The sequence below is a fragment of the Pholis gunnellus genome (genome assembly GCF_910591455.1).
Source record: "Pholis gunnellus genome assembly, chromosome: 12".
NCBI classification, from domain to species: domain Eukaryota; kingdom Metazoa; phylum Chordata; class Actinopteri; order Perciformes; family Pholidae; genus Pholis; species Pholis gunnellus.
Window position 1 is genome coordinate 24,062,562 of NC_136539.1, and position 20,021 is coordinate 24,082,582.

Consider the following 20,021-nt stretch of genomic DNA (forward strand, 5'->3'; position numbering starts at 1 on the left):
TGAGACAACAACACCTCTTAGTTAAGTTCAGTAATCATGAAATACTCAGGTAGGTTTAGTAAAAGATGTTGGTTTGGTTTAAAATAGAGTCTTTACTGAAGCATACAAGATACTTGACAAGCTTGTTAGCCTCAGCTAGCTTGGTAGCTTCGAGCTAGTTGACTTCACTTTTGGATGTCGTCACTGGAGTTTTATTTTGGCTCTTTAGAAACCTCTGTGTGACGTCACAGAAACTACGTCCATATGTTTTAAAGTCTGTGATTCTTACTTGCAGATCCAGAGTTTTAAACCACTACACAGCGGTTTATAGTACTATGAGACAAACATTATTTCTTCTGTTATTAGTTATTAGTCAGGATATTTAATACTCATTAGCCATGGAAACAGATTATATTGTGTTTTTCAGAATAAGGGCATAAACCAGAATAAAGGAGGTGATTGTGGTCTAAACTAGGAGGATGCACACAGACACTGATCCTCAACACACAGCCGTCTATTTATACACAAACAACAGTGACTTCATTTTAATTCAGAGCGCTCAGCTGTCGTAGTAAAACGTCTCCAGAGACGAGGAGTTCATGAACATCTCACCGCCTCATTAACTGCACTCTCCTCGTCCACCTTTGATGTAGCTCAGTGTCTCTCTGCCCCCCCACCCTCAGCTGACTGAGGCCCCGGGTGGAGCCTCATTAACCCACATTCCTCTGACTGATGGGAACCAGTGAGGAGGTGTGTGAGTGTGTGTGTGTGTGTGTGTGTGTGTGTGTGTGTGTGTGTGTGTGTGTGTGTGTGTGTGTGTGTGTGTGTGTGTGTGGGTGTGTGTGTGTGTGTGGGTGTGTGTGTGTGGGTGGGTGTGTGTGTGTGGGTGTGTGTGTGTGGGTGTGTGTGTGTGTGTGTGGGTGTGTGTGTGTGTGTGTGTGTGTGTGTCTCTGTGTGTGTGTGTGTGTGTGTGTGTGGGTGTGTGTGTGTGTGTGTGTGTGTGTGTGTGGTGTGTGTGTGTGTGTGGGTGTGTGTGTGTGTGTGTGTGTGTGTGTGTGTGTGTGTGTGTGTGTGTGTGTGTGTGTGTGTGTGTGTGTGTGTGTGGGTGTGTGTGTGTGTGTGAATGTTTCCTTTGAAGAAACTCTGCAGGAATGGTTCTTTTTTTAGTGTTTTTTACATTTTACACCCTTATTTCCTGCGTCTGTAGATCACTCTGCTCTGCATGTGTTGCAGTCGGTGCATTTTTCATTTATTGGTGGAAGTTGGAGCTTAAAAGCGGAGAAAGCATCGTTTCCTGTCTCGTGCATTCGAGTTCCCAAAGTAATGAAAACACGTAGCTGCTCACAAGCTCCAGAAATACTTACTTTTTCAACAGTGTACTTATTTTTGCCTGATACAACAGATGTTAAAACCTCCAGCATGAATCAACCAACTCTCCGTATATCAGACTCCTTATTGTTGGTAATGCTGAATTAAATTAAATTAAATGTTACACCTAAAACAGTCGGACATTCAGTCAGACTCATGATGGACAGTTTGGAAAAAAATAATCAAAATTGATACAGCAGAGCAGAGAGCAGCTTATTAATCTATGCATTGTTGATCAAACCTCGCGCCTACATTACCCACAATGCAATTTGGCCGCCGACAGGTCTTCAGCTGACGATGACTCAAGTGACATCACACTCAGCATGGTCCAAACTTCTTCATCTTAATGTCTCCGAGCTCCAAAAGCTCAGCTGCATCGATGAGTTGATCCGTGCTTTAGCTGAACAGAGAGACAAAGTGGATTATTCTGCAGAAGAACGTTTCTGCAGCTCAGCAGGATAAATGTTGAACCGCTGACACACTATCAGCTAAATGTCATGCAAACGGAGAGATAGTGGATTTGAATACAGGCAGTGATAGCGGACCTACTTCCTGCCTTCAGAGCGACATCGTCTCCTCTCCGGACTGCCTCACACCTCCGTCTCTCGCCGTCACTCTCATGTTGTCGTTTCAGGCTTCGGTCGGCTCATAGAAAGAGAAACCGGTCGGCCATGTTTCAGTGTTGTTGTCGGTCAGAGTGAAATATCACAGCAGCCGTCTGTCCACGTACACGCACAGCACTAAAGCTAAAGCTACGTTAATCAATACGTTTGTATTGGGTTAACCCCTTCATGTGTTAAAGCTGTATTCTCTCTGCTGTCCAACAGCGGTCGGTGTTCCTGATAATGGACAGAAGGGATGAATATTAGATGTTAAGGCGGTCCTCCCCGTTTACAGCGTGGCCGGAGTTCCTTTAATATCTCCGGTTCTAATAAGATCATCCTGGGAAATGTTGCAGACTTCATGCTTCACGTGTTAAAGCTGCATTCTCTCTAATGTCCACCAGGGGGCGACTCCTCTGGTTGTATAGAAGTCTATGAGAAAATGACTCTACTTCTCTCTTGATTTATTACCTCAGTAAACATTGTAAACATGAGTTTATGGTCTCAATCTCTAGTTTCAAGTCTTCTTCAATACAGCATGATGTTCATTTAGTAAATGATGGTCCATTTAGAGTCACACAGACCATAAAGCAGGGGATGCTTTAGGGGCGGGGCTTACAGTGATTGACAGGTCTCTCTCTAGGAGTTTGTAGTGTTTTCGTCTTAAAACTTTAACTCTTTCACATTGAATGGAAGTTAATTATATCATTTTGCTTCCTAAAAATGTTTTGTTCATCGTTCAGTTGTAATTAGCTCCGCCCTCTTGAGTCACTTCTGGTTTTAAAAAACCAAGATTGGTGACGGACAAAAACGAACTTCAAAACCTCAGTAAATGTGACTCCTGTATTCTTCTTCTTCTTCTTCTTCTATTATATCTGTTTTTATATGGAACCACAGAAATGATATTCATTCATGAAGATGACTTGCTGACATGTTCTCACACACACACACACACATCAGTAATGAGATCTTGTGAGGATGAATGAAGCCTCAGTGATTTAATAAATAAATCATACTAATAATAAAAGGTTGTGAGTCAGAGTGAGGTTTCTGTGAGGACACAGAGCGACGTCATCGGATCAGTTTTAAATGTGGAGACCGTCTAAATATGGAAGTTGGATGTTTGCAGGAAAAAGCGGTTCTCTGTCAATAATCCAGCGCTCCTGGGATGAGGGGGGGGGGGGGGGTCATGTGACCTGAGCCCTGAATTACTTTAATTTTTATCATCGTGAGGATGTTGAAGAGGTGGAAGCAGGATTTTAGTGGAGCAGACGAGGTGTGGATCTATTTATTATTGATCTATTGATCTATTGTTTATGGATCTATTGATCTATTGTTTATTGATCTATTGATCTATTGTTTATTGATCTATTGTTTATGGATCTATTGATCTATTGTTTATTGATCTATTGTTTATGGATCTATTGATCTATTGTTTATTGATCTATTGTGTATGGATCTATTGATTATTATTTTCTTAAATTTAGTGAAACATAATTTGATTTTAATTAAGCTTAATTTTTCATCACTTTATTTTATTATTTAATTGATAGGGACACATTTTTTATTTTATTCTTTCATTTTAATTTTATGTTTTATTTACAACTGGAATTTTTATTAATATGAATTAATTATTATTATTGATTATATAATTGGCATGTCAAATTTAATTTATTTTTGTTATCTTTATTGTTTAATTAAAAGGTGAAGTTGCATTAGATAAAGCTTTAAACGTATAGTTTCCTCTCTATAATGACATCACGCACACGCACGCACGCACGCACGCAAACACACACACACACACACACAAATACACACACACACGCACACCCACACACACACACACACACATAAATACACACACACACACACAGTATATGTGTGTGTGATCTGCTTCTCTCTCCTGACAGAAACACTAATTATGTAATTGACTTAACGTCTAATTTAATCAGTGAGAGGACTCAGTTTGTTTACGTATCAGGATAAAACATCTGTTCTTCAGACCTCCAGTCTCTGTGGGTCTCTGTTCTCTGTGGTTCTCTGTGGTTCTCTGTTGTTCTCTGTTGTTCTCTGTGGTTCTCTGTGGTTCTCTGTTGTTCTCTGTTGTTCTCTGTGGTTCTCTGTGGTTCTCTGTTGTCCTCTGTTGTCCTCTGTGGTTCTCTGTGGTTCTCTGTTGTCCTCTGTTGTCCTCTGTTGTTCTCTGTGGTTCTCTGTTGATCTATGTGGTTCTCTGTTGTCCTCTGTTGTTCTCTGTGGTTCTCTGTTGTCCTCTGTTGTCCTCTTTTGTCCTCTGTGGTTCTCTGTTGTTCTCTGTTCTCTGTGGTTCTCTGTGGTTCTCTGTGGTTCTCTGTTGTCTCTTTGTCTCAGAGTGAACCACAGCAGCATCTCCATCCTGGTGCTTTGTTTTTTGTGCAGAAGAAGCAGCTCATTGATTGATATTCTTCTTCTTCTTCTCTCTCTTTACTTGCAGCTCGAGGTCACGTCTGTCCATCTCCGTGGAAACTCCAGACAGACCGCCGTGCAGAGAGGAGAGGAAGAAGAGAAGAGGAAGAGGAAGGCGGCCGCTTTGGGATCTGATCCCATGACCTGCAGGAGGAGAGAAGCCGCGTGGAGACTTGATTAGAATGGGGTGAGTTTAGAGGATCAGCAGCTGCAGCTGATGAGGATTTGCTTCCAAACCTGATCTCTGCAACCCGACGCTGACCGTCAGATAACCTGTAACCTCAGTCAGAGAGGAGGGAGACTCACCGGTGGAAAGAACTATCGCGTCATCCCAAAAACAGGAACACGTTCTGAGCGTTTCTTTAAAAATGAGTTGCTTTTATTGTGAAACTTTATCCAAAGATACGTCAAAGTTAAAACCAAGATGGCGACTGTTAGAAACCAAGATGGCGATGGTTAAAAACCAAGATGGCGACTGTTAGAAACCAAGATGGCGATGGTTAAAAACCAAGATGGCGACTGTTAGAAACCAAGATGGCGACTGTTAGAAACCAAGATGGCGACGGTTAAAAACCAAGATGGCGACTGTTAGAAACCAAGATGGCGACTGTTAGAAACCAAGATGGCGACGGTTAAAAACCAAGATGGCGAATGTTAGAAACCAAGATGGCGATGGTTAAAAACCAAGATGGCGACTTTTAGAAACCAAGATGGTGACTGTTAGAAACCAAGATGGCGACGGTTAAAAACCAAGATGGCGACTGTTAGAAACCAAGATGGCGACTGTTAGAAACCAAGATGGCGACGGTTAGTTTCTTGTCTTAATGAGATTTTATTTTGACACTTTATCCAAAGTTACGTCAAAGCGAATGAGATCTCAGCACTGATTGGCTGACGTTCATGCAGATGAATAAAAGTTTGAAAAAAACAAGTTGCTTCATGAGGAAGAAAGCAGCGGAATCACTGAATCCGACACTCTTTAGTCCACACGATATGAAAGTGAAGGACTCAATAATACACTGACTGACTTGTTAAGATGGAGGTTCAATTAATAACGGAGACACTCCGATCACACAAATGATTTATTTCCTCATTCTGATGCCGTTCCTCTCTCGCACGCTCTGCCATCATATCTGGAGCAACCAGCCCCAGTGCATGCTGGGAGATGGCGGCTGATTTACTGTCCTGCTGGGAGAGATGAGTTATTCCTCTGTTAGCTCACGGAGAGAGAGTGCTGCCCTCCAGAGAGCCTTTATCCTGCCAGTAATTCAACCACAGAAAGAGAGTGAGGCATGCTGAGCAGCACACACACACACACACACACACACACACACACACACACACACACACGCTAATTAAAGCCAAATACCACATATCAGCTCTTTTTCTCTTGTGCACGCTCACTTATTTGTGTCTGAGTAGCAGAATCACATTTAACAGAAAGCAGTTTAAGTCCAGAGGAGGTCCTTTAAGAAGAACCACAAAACGTTCCTCATGTTCTCCCCCACGGAGCAGAGGGAGGAAGCGTATTGATTTAGAACATGAAGGTGGTAATACAGCGGTCGGTGTTCCTGATAATGGACAGAAGGGATGAATATTAGATGTTTACAGCGTGGTCGGCATTCCTTTAATATCTCCGGTTCTAATAAGATCATCCTGGGAAATGTTGCAGACTTCATGCTTCATGTGTTAAAGCTGCATTCTCTCTAGTGTCCACCAGGGGGCGACTCCTCTGGTTGTATAGAAGTCTATGAGAAAATGACTCTACTTCTCTCTTGATTTATTACCTCAGTAAACATTGTAAACATGAGTTTATGGTCTCAATCTCTAGTTTCAAGTCTTCTTCAATACAGCATGATGTTCATTTAGTAAATGATGGTCCATTTAGAGTCACACAGACCATAAAGCAGGGGATGCTTTAGGGGCGGGGCTACACAGTGATTGACAGGTCTCTACCAGAGACGTATACGGCGTCTCTACGTCACTCCTCCTCAGTCCACATATGGTCACTTCCTGTTCACTGGACGCAAAAATCCAAAATGGCGACGGCCAAAACTCCAGACTTAAGGCTTCAAAATATCCACAAACCAATGAGAGAACCAAAGACAGCAAAGACATTCAACCGGTTGGTCAGAATCAGCTGCAGCTTCACCTGTGAAGGAGGATTTAGTTGGTTGCAATCTGCAGCCTCACCACTAGGTGTCACCACATCCGACACGTTGCCGGCCCTTTAAGAGTTCTTTGACACTTTTCTCTTCGTGTGATTGTTTCTATGAGTGAATTAACTTCCAGTTCACACCGTAGTGAGGATTCACTTTAGTCCCAAACTACGGCCTGCAGACCAACTGCAGACAACTTATAAACACTAGGTACTGACTGAATGTAGTGAAATCATCTCTGTGTTAACCTTCTGCCTGTTGCATCTAAATATTAGATTTACATTCGCATCGTAATATTTGAGGCAATATCTGACAATTTCTGCATGTTTAACTTGACTTACGCATAACATCCTACTATTTATGACACTTCAGTCATGTTCTGTATTAGAGTTTAAACATATTTCATTAATTGAAATCAAATGTAAGAGCAGCGGTTCTCTGCAGGTCACATGATGGTTTTCTGGTCTAAACAGAGATTTTCTTGCAGCCAAACTGATTTATTATCGTAATATTGTTCCACAGTCAAATAGGTTTGCCCTGCCGCCTTAAATCAACATGGTATTATTCTCTTCTTGCTTTGTAGAGAAGCATTAATCAAACAGCAGCTTTGAGTGAAGCGCTTGTGCTCGTAACGTCGGAGGCTGCTGATCAACTCTTCTTCCCTCCAAACACGTGAGGAACGGAGATTCATCCATTACTGCCGAAGCTTCGTGGACGAAGGCCTCGTTCGTGCTCCGGCATCAGGGAGCGTTCTTTGAGTCCGGAGATGATTTGGGTTTTATTATTCAGCTGATGCGTCGAGGATGAGCCCTCCGAGTCCTCGTGTTTCATAACGCTGCAGACGGAACGAGAGCGACGTGCTATCTGTCCTCATCACAGAGCGGCTCTCTGCTCATCTACTGCTGCTGTCTGATGAGTCAGGAGGAGAAGATGAGCAGTTATCTTCATTACCGTCCCCTCGGCTCAGCGTCACACTCATTTCCTGTCTCTCTGTCTCTGTATCCGTCTCTCAATCTCGTGTTTTAATAGCCTGACAAGCAGAGCAATAATCCCTCTATTATCATTCTCTCTGCAGAGAAAGAAAGCCTGAAGGGGAAGACAGGGAGCCATCTACATCAAATGAATGTGATTATTCTGGTTCAGAGACACCGTCTCCGGGTCCAGAGCCGAGACCGGAGACCTCTGACTAATCTGGGTCACATGGCCGAGACATAAAGTACGAGAGTAGAATATATTTATATATGAGAGCGAGCCGGGTTCTCGGTTTAACACACAGACCATAATATTAACAAAAAGACGCTGGAGACGCTGCTGAGGGAGCCGAGCTCTCCTCCTCCCTCCACAGCTCCTGGATCTGGGTCTGTCCACGGTGGACCGGTCTCTGCTGGAGTCTGAGCTGAAGGAGGTTCTGGTGATCTGGTGAATTGTCTCTCGTAGTGATGTTGCAGCAGACAGAACTACTTCCTGTGGTACTAACATGTTTCTCTGGTGGTCTCTGCAGGCTGCAGGAGTCTGAGGCCCGTCTGCTCCGCCCACAGCCATGTCAGACGTGAAGCCTCCTCCACCATGTGACTACTCCTCCGCCTCCTCCACCGCCACCGCCGCCTCCGTCGGCTCTCCTGCCGGCTCCCCTGCCGGCTGCGCCTCCCCCCTCCGCCTCGTCATAGACATGGAGCCCTGCATCGCTGACCTCCCGTTGTCCCCCGACCCCCTGTCCTCCTTCCACCGACACAGACCCGGCCTCCCTCACTACCCGGGCCTCCAGTGGCCCCACTTCCCGCTCATTTCCAGGTGCAACAGCAGCACCCTGCTCACCAACCTGGGGCTGAGGTACTGCTCCGGCAGGCAGGGCCCTCTGGGTCCGGGTCCGGCCCCAGGCCCCTGCGGCTATGCAGGAAGCTACAGGCCCTACAGGAGCATGGAGAACCTGAACTGGAACACCGTAGCGGATCCTGGCCTGTGTGCGTTCGGCGCCGCCCCTTACAGGAGTATGGACAGCGAGTTTATTTTGCGCTACACCTCCACCAGCCACTGGTATGACGGGCCCCCGGATGGATCTATGATGGGGGCCCCTGGACTGGTCCCCAACCAAGAGAGCCTGGCGTTTTACCCTCGACACGTGCTGCCCAGGAAGGACCTGCCGCTCTTCCCCCAGCTGCTGTTTCCGGGCAGCGGCGACGAATGGGATGCGAGGAAGGGCCTGAGAGAGAAGCTCCGCCTCCAGAGCGCAAGGTCGTCCGCGGAGCACCTGAAGCACCTCCCGCTGCGGCCTCTGGCGACCACCCTGGCTGCCGCGTCCATGCACGACGTGAGTTCCACCGCCGCCGCGTCCAGGCCGCCGAGCTGCACGCGCATCACCAGCCCCGAGGACATCAAGCAGGAGGTCCTGAGGCGCCTGCAGCTCCGGCGGCAGAACAGCAGCCCCAACCTGGCTCTCCACAGCTCCCCGTCCAGCCCGGAGGTGGTGACGACGTCCTACACAACAGACAACATCGCGGGGACCAGGAGGAGATCGGATTCTGCGTCCGAGCGCCGCAGACCTCCCGTGGGACGCCTCCACATCCCCACGTTCGAGGAGTTTAAAAGGATGAGGCAGAAGGAGGGAGACCAGGACCAGGAGTCCACAGCCGGTTCTGTGAGAGCTGGAAGATCTAAAGAAGCATCAGACGTTAAGAGTCCTCCTTCTGGTGGAGGAAACAGAAAAAAGGACTCGGAGGAGGTGCAGGGAGAACCGAGGAGCACCGCAGCTCCCACCTCCGTCACCACATACACTCCCATCTGCACGGGCCCGAGGAGGAGGAGCAGCCTGGAACCGGCCGGATCGGTTCCCTTCCCGCCCAGCAGGGAGAACTGGGGTCGGCCCTCCAGCTGCTGCCCGGCGCTCCTCCTGGAGGGGACGGACCTGTCCAGCTACGGAGCCAAGATCTACAAGATGAAGGACGGCCTCATCGGGTCGGCTCTGGACCTCATCAAGAAGAGGTGAGTGTTAGCAGCATGTTCACCATCACGGTGTACATTAAGGTGGTTCAAATAAATATTCTGGATCTTTTTATACTTGGACTCAAACTGTGGTGTGAAACACGCCCTCCTCTGGCTCGTCCTTGTTACTGAGCCAACAGCTCGCAGAGAGAGACGGCGCCAGACCTCCAGCCTGTCTGCAGCCCTGTTAGCTCTGACAGCTGTTAGCACAATAACTGAGATAAATGGATAACACACACACACACACACACACACACACACACACACACACACACACACACACACACACACACACACACACACACACACACACACACACACACACACACACACACACACACACACACACACACACACACACACACACACACACCTGCTGCTGGAGGCCTCACAGCGAGAGGGACCGGGGTTCGACTCCTGGGCTGCACGTCCTCCTCTGTGTGGAGTTTTGTTCTCTCTGGGTTCTCCGTCTTCCTCCCACAATCCAAAGACATGGTACTAGTCTGGAGACCTGTCCAGGTGAACCACAAACACATGTTGAAACATTTCACTGAAAACAACAAAAAGAGGAAACGTCAGTGGGGTTAATCCTCTGGAGATCATGAATGTCTCTTTACAATTTCATGGAAATCCAATAGTTGTTCAGATGCTTCAGTCAGTAGCAAAATGAGAAAAGCAGCAAATTCTCACATTTAAGAAGCTCAAGTTTTTCATTCTTCTTGTAATGGATCATCAGCTGATGACTGCAGCTCCTCCACAGACACCTTCAACATGGTTTATCCCCAATGGATTCATCTTTTAGTTCCCACAATGCAACACGCTGCGCTTTAAATGTGGCTTCAGGCTCTGTGAATATATTTAAAGATTGTATTAATAAAACATGACAGTATTCTGTGTGATGTCTGCAGCCCGAGGTGTTTGGCTTCCACCCGTGCGTCTCTTTGTTGAAGTGTTGTCATGCAGCCTAACTTGCTTACGGAGCGTTAGTGCAGCTCTGGTTGTGGAGGGACCGTTTCTATGTATTTGTCTCTGTTAGATGCACACTCGTGACTATATTTCATTGGAGTGATATGCATCAGTGGAAGTGACGGGCGGGTTCATTTGTGTGTCACACGGCGGTGTGTTGAGCGGCGCTCGATCACGTTCAGAGCTTTGCTGCCGGACTGAAGCTGCAGGTTATTACTTCATACATCACCCACAGAGCGACGGCAGCGCCGTGAAGGAAAAGCCTTTAGTGACACGTTGTGTGGACGCGTCAGAGCCGCGCCTGTGATTACACGTACGACACCAACCAAGAACGTTCTGTAGATTAATATGAAACACATTTGTGTTTCATATTATGCCACAGATGCAGAGTTTTTATTACGTGCCTAGCTGATTGTTTAAAGGTCCCATATTGTAAAAAGTGAGATTTTCATGTCTCTGTTTATTATAAAGCAGAAACTTTAAACGAGTCCTCAGAATCACAAAGATCATATTTTCACTTTAAATCTAACTTAAATTTAGAAAGATTAAATGTAATCCTGTCTGTAAACGTCAGTTTAGCTTTTCATCATCTACGTTCTAACTAACTGACTTTATGATTACTTTTAAAAGCTAGTTTTACTAAACTCTAGATTAATTAACTCTTTGATGACATCATTAAGTGTCAACATCAAAACAAGCAGTTTGAAGATGTCTTCCTGGGTTCCGGGTTATTTATTCGTTCCTAAATGTCAAAGATTTAACAATTTATTTCAAGTAATGTATTTGACAGATTCGTTAATAATGGAAACGATCTGCAGCGACGGTATTTAAATTGCTAGGAGGGACTCACGTAGAGTTGATTCTGGCGCCCCCTGTGGACGAAAGTGGAAGTGTTTCAGAGCAGCAGAGTCCCTTTAATACAGCGATGCACACACACGCTCTGTGAGACGCGTATTAAACCTGCTGATCACACACAGAACCTCCAGCACGCTTCATTTCAAACATAATCATCTTCTCAAGCTGCTGAAACGAGAGTTTTCCGGCCGTGATGTCATATTTTGTTGTTGTTTCTGTTTGCTGGAGCGTGAAGCTCCCCAGTGTTAGAAACTACATCGATATCTAGCACAGAGCAGAATCTAAAGCTGTCACTCATCTTTCATTAGCTCCTCTCTGATTGGTTGTACCTGCAGCCTGAGAGACACGCCCACATTAGTGACACTGCTAGTGCTGTAGAACATAAACATATAAATATATAAATGTGTTTCCTGTAAAACAAGATGTTATTTATTTATAGTCAGTGTAGGTGTGTGTGTGTAGGTGTGTGTGTGTGTGTGTGTGTGTGTGTGTGTAGGTGTGTGTGTGTGGTCCGTGGGTTCATGTGTCTACTTGCTGTCCTCCTGAGGGGGGAGGCATTGATTTGGGTGTTTGAGGGGTAAAAAGGTGATGATGAGGAGGAGGAGGAGGAGGAGGAGGGTGTGTGGCGAGTATAGAAGAAAGCAGGAAGCAGAGAGGCATGTGAGCTGAAGAGGAGGAAGGAGACGAGGAATGAGTGACAGAGATGCTGTGAGGAGGAGAGAGCTCTGCCAGAATTACAATTTCAACCTCCCCCCTCCCTCTCCTTCCTCCTCCTCTTCCTCTCCCCCCTCTCCCCCTCCCTCCTCCTCCTCCTCCTCCTCCTCCTCCTCCAGCTGCAGTGCAGAGATCTCCTCCGAGGCCCCCGTCAGGCTGTCAGGTGACCAGGACGGCGGCCGTGACGACATCGCCGCTGCCCCCCCGGCCGACTGTCAGCCCTCCGCCGTTGCCATGGCAACGGCTGCACCGGCCTGCAGAGCCGAGGCTGACGACGACGACGACACGCCTGCAGGAGGAGGAGGAGGAAGAGGAGGAAGAGGAGGAAGAGGAGGAGGAAGAGAGGAAGCAGGAGAATGCGTAAGGACTTCTATTCATTTTATTTCCTTTTTCTGTTTTTCTGTCATGTCGTTAACGTGTCGTCTGGTTTTTCCTCCGTTGCTTTGGCGGTAGAACAGAAGCTCTGTGTGGTGTTCAGGGATGACTGCGACACACACACACACACACACACACACACACACACACACACACACTCTGATGCAGAGGTATTTGTTGAGACAGGACCGATCGTCTGAAGGATGCTGTGAGAGGAGTCGGTAGCTCAGAGACAGAATGGAGTCACGTCTCGCCTGCATGCAGAGACTGTAGGTGCTTCAGAGGAACACGTTGGCTTCTCGTCTTTCTCTTGTGTTTCGGAGTCTGCCGCTGCATCCTCTGCATCCTCTGCATCCTCTGCATCCTCTGCATCCTCTGCATTCGCTGCATTCTCTGCATTCCCAAAGCAACGCCGTTGTGCTATTTGATAATTGGGAGGAACATGAATTATTCTCCTTCATGTTTCACCTGACTTGCTGCAGGCTGTACGTCGTGTTTTCTCTCTGGAACGGAGCGATGGAAAGCCGTTCAGTCTCGTGATCAGAGATCTGTTTGTGGAGGTCATCTGTCACGTAAAGCCGATAATCATCAGTGCATGTTTGGAGGGGGGGAGGCGTCGCGTGTGGTAGCGTTGACCTCTGAACTTACCTTCCCTGATGGACCCTAGAAAGGGTGAAAAGCCTCGTGAGGAGAGTTTTGTCCGTCCGTGTCGGGGAATTCCTCGCTTCACCTCCAAAACACATCAGCCAGGAGACGATGAGCCTTCGAGGCCCCGTTAACGGCTTCTTCAGGTTAGAGATCAGAGCAGGTTTCTCTGGGCGTGTGGTTGTGTTCAGACTCCGTCGGCAGGAGATTAAGTGTCTCAGTATGAAATCTGGATCCTCGTCAGCTGTACGAGGATCAGAGAGAAAACAGAGATGTGTTGTGTAACGCTCACCTCATCATCATCACTCGTGTCCTCTGGGAGGTCTGCCCCTCTTCTTCTTCTTCTGTCTGATTGACACACGTGTCCTTCCTCCGGTAGCACGCCGGTCTGGGCTGCCGGCGCTCCAGCTCGGACGCCGCCTACGAGCTGGCTGAGACGGTGAGGGCGCAGCGAGAGTGCCGTCTGCGGCCCCACTACAGCGACCCCATGCCGGCCGACGCCTCCAAGCGCAAACAGCTGGAGATGAAGATCGCAGCGGCCGCACGACTCCACGGACACCGGCGAGACCGGGACCGAGACCGAGACCGAGACCGGGACAGCGGTGAGTTCAGGGAACTCTGTGATGCATCACACTCTAATTTCACTTTTTGGAGACACTGATGATGAAACGGAAGCTACGAGGTTTTTGTTAAAAAACTAGAAAGGATCCAGTGAGCAGATCATCTCATGTCCCACAATGCATTTCTCATGTAGAAACAGGAAGTGTTTTCAGGATTGAAATGTGCATCAAAACACAGAAAGTCTAAATTAAATTTAAGTCTTTTTATCTGAAGCATGCTCAAAATGTAGTTGGAAGAATTTTGAAGGAACCAAAGAAGAACGTGGAACCCATTTACAAAACAACATGGCCGAGCCAAATGTCTTATTCACCCAATGTGGAGCAGATTGTTTTTCAGGAGTGAAAACTGTTCACTGTGAACCAGTGGCGGGCCGTGCGTTTTGGCCTTCAGTGCTGTCCGACTACAGTTGAACCGCCTCCTAATAAGCTCATGATGAGCCACAGCGACGGTTATTATTTTGTTTCTCGGGGTGTAACAATACACGTATTCGTATTAAACCGTTCAGCACGATGCTTACAAACCGAACAATACCTTTGAATAATACGAGTGAGTTTGGAAAATGTAGAAGCTTAAATTGGTGGACTTTGCTCAAACTGGCAACCCACATGACGTAACTCCGACCCCGGAAGAAAAACATTCTACACGCGACTACAAGCTTCCTGTAACTACATCCATACGTCCAGGTCCTCATTACATCTCCCTCAAACCTTCGGGAAAATCACCGTGAATTGTATAATGAACCTGAATATTGTGACCTTTGCACCCAGTCGTCGCCTCCTCCTCCAAACACACGTTCCTCCGATGATTCTGTGTTCAGTGTCAGTCAAAATATGCAAATGACGACCTCGTTGCTCTTAAAATAAAAACACTCAGACTAGACTTAAAGGGAGTGTGTGTGACGTCATCATCATGAGCACTAATGAACCTGACCGTCCTCCATCTCTCTCCAGCTCCAGCAGCCCTTCGTGGTCGCTCTGAGCCGCCTGGCGAGGAGCGCCAGGCGGGTCTGGGCGTGACGCGGTCCGGGCAGCACCGCTGGAGCACCATCAGCAGCCTGAGCGTGGACAGCGGCGTGGTGGGCCTCAGCGACGAGCGGGAGGAGGAGGACAGCAAGCCTCGCCGTTACCGCCGCAGCCGGGGATCCGAGGTGGAGAGGGTGGACAGCGGCATCGGACCCGGTCTGTCCCGCACCTGGAAGAGACCGTCGGCCTCCCTCCGAGCCTGGGAGGCCCAGAGACCCTGTCCGGACTGCGGGCTCAGGGACGGCGCCTCCAAAGAGCGAGGGGAGCGCATGTGTGAACGTTGCTCCAAGCTGCGCACCGAGCGCAAGGAAGCCATCCTGGAGTTCCTGAACACGGAGTCGAGCTACGGCGAGGACCTGCGGATCATCAAGGACGAGTTCTACAGTCCGATGCAGAGCGCCGGGCTGCTGACGGCCGAGCAGCTCGTCGTGGTCTTCAGCAACGTTCAGGAGCTCATTGACGTCAACGACCGCTTCACTGAACACCTGCAGGACAGCATCGACCAGGTGACCGCACACGGGAAGACTGTTGGGGCTTCAACGACGTGGTCCTGTCTTTAGTGGTCTTAAAGCTCTCGTTGGTAATGTTGAAAAAACATCAAGAACGCTGAATTAAAAAAATTATCCAACATGAAAAGTCAGCACAGAGTTCTCAACTTTTCTCCAATCAGAGCAGCTAGCAGCACAGAAAGGGAGACAGGTAAGTAGATGAACAGGTAGGTAGACAGGAAGGGAAGGAGACAGGTAGGTAGACAGGAAGGCAGATTCGTAGACATAACTTACTAGAATTCATATTCTTCTATTGAAGATTTCACACAAATATCTAATCGGATAACGTGATGAAGTGATGACATTTTGGCCAGATGGATGTAAACTGACACCTGACTGGTTGGTGGAGGCAGTAATTCTAATTTGAGTCAGAAAGAAGATCCTGAAACCGTCTCTTTTCCGGTCTGGTAGCCGATGTCATTGGGATTGGTGAAGTATAATTTAACTTCTGAGATCTAGGACTCTGCTGCAGCTCCCATCATTTCTCCATTTCCATCCAGAAACCGACAATAATCTCGAGGAAAAGTCTTGCAACACACAGTTTATCCAATGCAGCCTTTGCAATATGTTGATCACTATTTCGTTTTGTCATGCCTGTTACCCGAAAGCTTTAAGATACAATAATGGACAAAGACCAATTGTTTCCCAGTGTGAGACGTATTTAAGTCGCACATTGACCATTTTCTGTCGTGTGGTTTGACCTCAGGGAGATGAAGATCTGCTCACGGTGTACATCGGAGAGATCTTTCTGGAGTTCGTCAACATGCTGCCGGCCTTCCAGACCTACTGCCTGCAGCAGTCCACCTCAGTCAACATGCTCAACACGCTGGAGAAGGAGAAAGAGCTGCTCAGGTAGATTGTGTGTGTGTGGTGTAAAGTTCATGCCACGGCTGGTTTCTGTATTTCTTAATTTAAGAGACAGCCGATATCACTTATTCAGAAGAAGGTCTATTTTGAGAGAAGAGCTGCTATGATTCATATTTTTAGACAGATAGTCATGAGTCAGTCCGTCCTGTGATTCCCGGGCATTAACCTCCGGTTCTGCCGAATGAAGCCAAAGCTTCATGTGTTAAAGCTGCATTCTCTCTAGTGTCCACCAGGGGGCGACTCCTCTGGTTGTATAGAAGTCTATGAGAAAATGACTCTACTTCTCTCTTGATTTATTACCTCAGTAAACATTGTAAACATGAGTTTATGGTCTCAATCTCTAGTTTCAAGTCTTCTTCAATACAGCATGATGTTCATTTAGTAAATGATGGTCCATTTAGAGTCACACAGACCATAAAGCAGGGGATGCTTTAGGGGCGGGGCTACACAGTGATTGACAGGTCTCTACCAGAGACATCCAGTCCAAATATGGTCACTTCCTGTTTGCTGGTTGCAAAAAAAGCAAGATGGCGACGGGCAAAATCAAAGATGGTGACAGCTAAAATGTTGCTCTCAAGGCTTCAAAATGCAAACCAATGGGTGACGCCACGATGACTACGTCCACTTCTTATATACAATCTGGTTATTCCCAGTAATCAGCTTTCTTAAAGTATTCGTCCACTTTCAACTTAATTATTTCTCTGGTTCTGTCTTCTCAGAATCTTCCTGGACGTTTCCCAGAATGACAACACGGCGCTGCGGCGCATGAACTTGCGCTCCTTCCTCATGGCGCCCCTCCAGCGGGTCACCAAATACCCGCTCCTGCTGAGCCGCATCATCAAGGTCACTCCAGAGTGCCACCCGGACTACGCGCGTCTCCGCGAGGCCAAGAGTCGGGTGGAATCCCATCTGGAGCACATCAACATGAAGACCAAGCAGGAGGGCAACGGCGTCACCTGGTCCCTGCGCTCGTTCCGCCGCGACAGCCGCAAAAACCGGGAGGTCATCAACATCGAGATGCGAGAGGTGTCGATGAAGACGGTGGGCTGGGCGAGAGAAAACACGCGGTTCGTCATGGAGGGACCCCTCCAGTTGTCCCAGCCGGCGGACGGTCAGTGGGTGAAGAAGGGCAGCAAGGCCCTCAAGTTCCAGAACGTCCAGAGTCTGCTGATGGTGAGGATACAGCGGGCCGGCGAAGCCCCGGGACAGGGCACCGACGTGGGGGCTCAGGGAGAAGGTGGCGGGGACAGCGTTCGAGACGGAGTTCTGGTTCTGATCAAGGACAAAAGCAGCGGGAAGTTCACTGTGCTCAGAGAGCCCATCCGCCTGGGAAACTGTGTGGTGTCCACGGATCCGGACTGCGAGGACACGTTCGAGGTGCTCGACATCCGGCGGGAGTCTTTCGTTTTTCGCGCCTCGGACAAATCCCGCACGCAGCAGTGGTTCCATCAGATTAAGAGATACACTCGAGACTTGGGCACCTGGAGGAAAAGACGCAATGCTTTGCCCAACATCATGATCAACACAAACCAGACCCGCTCCTGAGACTAACCTCTGTCACACTGTAAATAACCTGCAAAACTAAGCTGACAACAAGAAGCATTTCTGAGTGACGCTGCTGTTAAAACCATAGAAGTAGAGTGGAAGTAGAACGGACAATCGCATTCAACTCAACGCAGCAGTGATTGTCAGAGCACCGGACATGTTTTATGTGTACCGTTGTAGCGGGCTACATTAGTAAAACCTAAACAGACTTACGGCAAGTCGCAGACGACGAATGAAGCGTAGAGAGCAAAAGAGTAAAAGTTAACTTTATGCTTCATCCACACATTGGAATTAGCAAGCTAGCTAACTTAACTAGCCAGCCACTAAATTAGTAAAAATGTTAAGAACTAAATGCCTCATCCATGCACAGCATAGGAAAGATCATTGCTATGACCAGATTAGCGATAACCAGTGTAGCATGATAGCATTGCTAATTCCACCGTGCTTTAATGCTGCACTGGTTACAGAAAATGATCCTAACGGTATTACGGTCTAACGTTTCTTCCGCCTTACTCCCAAACACCCCAGAGATGGACAAGCTAACGTTAGCTAGCTAACTAATCAGCCGTCCGTCTACGGCCCCACTGACGTGTGTTGTCACCACGACAATCAACATTTTCTTTTGAACCACGAAAAAAGACTTTAATGTCCGTTCTGCTCCTATTCTATTTCTATGATTAAAATATTTCTCTCGTGAGACAGAGATACAGCACTTTTGTTTCTTACAAAGCTATAAGCGCGCCATACTGTCATGAAGTTACGTACGAAGACCGAAGTCGTTAAAAGAAAATATTAAAGATTCCTGGACAACCAAAAAAAAAAAAACTTGGGCCGAGCTCGTCTGCCTTGATTGTAAAAGACTCGTTTGGCGACGACGAGCCGTGTCGTCAGTATAAACGGTGTGTCTGTTGAAGAGCATGACTGAAACATGGCTGACTGCAAAAGAAAAAGAAAAATTGTATTGTAATTAATTTCTTTTTATACAAGACTGAGGGGTTTGGTCGGTCCAGATGTTTGTTCGGTGGTTTCTGTTTGTTGTCACTGCCCTCTGCTGGACGTCGGCGGTGCAGCAACCTTCACTGCCACAGACGCAGTCGAGCCGACTTCCTGTTATCACTGTGTTTAAAATAAGAAACCCACACGACAGCAATAATCTCTGCCAGCTCCAACACACGTAGCTACCGTACACGCATTTCATTTCCCAGAGTTCCATGCGGAAGATTCAATCAAAGCTTCCTGACAACGAAGGAATTATGAGTTCAGATAATCGTAGTGCCGGGAAAGCAGGTTTGTAGTCCACCTCCTCTGTAGCCGTCACGTCACGCAGGTGAACGTCCAACACTACAGCCTCCTCCTCACTGTGTGTTGAGTGCTGAGTTTTTCAACCTCTGGTTCGGGAGCTCATGGGGGGTCGCACAGAGCGGACCGTGGGACAGAAGTAATGATAAGTTTGATTGATTTTGCAACAAACTGTTTTGGATTTATCTGATTGTTTGATCTACAAAATGTCTCCGATCCCGAGACCCTGAGAAAAGTTTTCTAATGTTTGGTTTTGTTCGACTAAAAGTCCAAAATCCAGTTATTTATTTTACTACTATATAAAAAGCAACATTTGAGAAACAGGAAGCAATAAATGTATGATGTAAAGAATTATCTAAATTCTTGTTTCAATCAACAAACCTGTCGTTTATTATAAAGAATTAAATACATTCGACACTATTTCTATAGAATCTCAGTCTTCACGAACCTGTAAAATACAACATGAAATCTCTCCGTCTGCTCATTTAAGCGTAAAGGTTGAAAAACTCCGTAACTTGAGCTCTAAACAAAGCGTCCCACGGCCTGAACTGTGTCATGTGACCCGGCGCTGAGCGGCTGTGCCTCGGTGCTCGATTACTGTTACGCTTCTTCATTACTGGACACCTGTCAGCGTAGCATTGATCTCCAGACTGGACAGATCAATTCACAGGCAATATAATCACAAGTTCTAGCTCTTACTTTAGTGTGTTTATTATTTATGAAGGCTTTATTTGATTTGAATGCACTTTACTATGATTCTCCTGTGGAGCTGCTGGTTGAACTGGATTCTTCCTACGAGAAGGATCTAAACGTCAGACGCTCATCAAACCAAAACCAGTTTGAGAAGAAGTAGCAGATCACCGACAAGCTGCAGACGGTTTCTTTAGTTTTCCTCATTTGCATTTTGGAAGACCTGATGTATTATCTCTCCCCCGATGTAATATATTGTGAATTATATTAAAAAGATTTTAAACACGACCTTGTTTGTAGTGCCATTCACTCATTTGTTTTATAAAGTTGTGACGCAGCAGGAAG

At 47.1% G+C, this 20,021-nt stretch overlaps 1 protein-coding gene and 1 long non-coding RNA gene across 2 annotated transcripts in view; both read left to right on the forward strand.

Annotated features, from left to right (window-relative positions):
* The window catches only part of LOC306704507, an 8,723-nt gene extending 498 nt beyond the window's left edge, over positions 1 to 8,225 (forward strand). The window contains exons 2-3 of the long non-coding RNA XR_013767313.1: positions 4,420 to 4,578; positions 8,052 to 8,225. This is a non-coding gene — a long non-coding RNA (uncharacterized lncRNA). The remainder of the gene's footprint in view (positions 1 to 4,419; positions 4,579 to 8,051) is intronic.
* A 243-nt stretch (positions 8,226 to 8,468) lies between these two features.
* Positions 8,469 to 19,947, forward strand: arhgef49 (Rho guanine nucleotide exchange factor 49; the record flags this gene model as incomplete). The annotated part of the gene is made up of 7 exons (XM_079170319.1): positions 8,469 to 9,529; positions 12,184 to 12,355; positions 12,404 to 12,424; positions 13,464 to 13,686; positions 14,656 to 15,233; positions 15,982 to 16,127; positions 16,862 to 19,947. 7 exons carry the CDS (start codon positions 8,469 to 8,471, stop codon positions 17,685 to 17,687), a joined length of 3,027 nt encoding a protein of 1,008 aa, XP_079026445.1. The 3' UTR covers positions 17,688 to 19,947.
* Between the last annotated feature and the right edge of the window lie 74 nt (positions 19,948 to 20,021).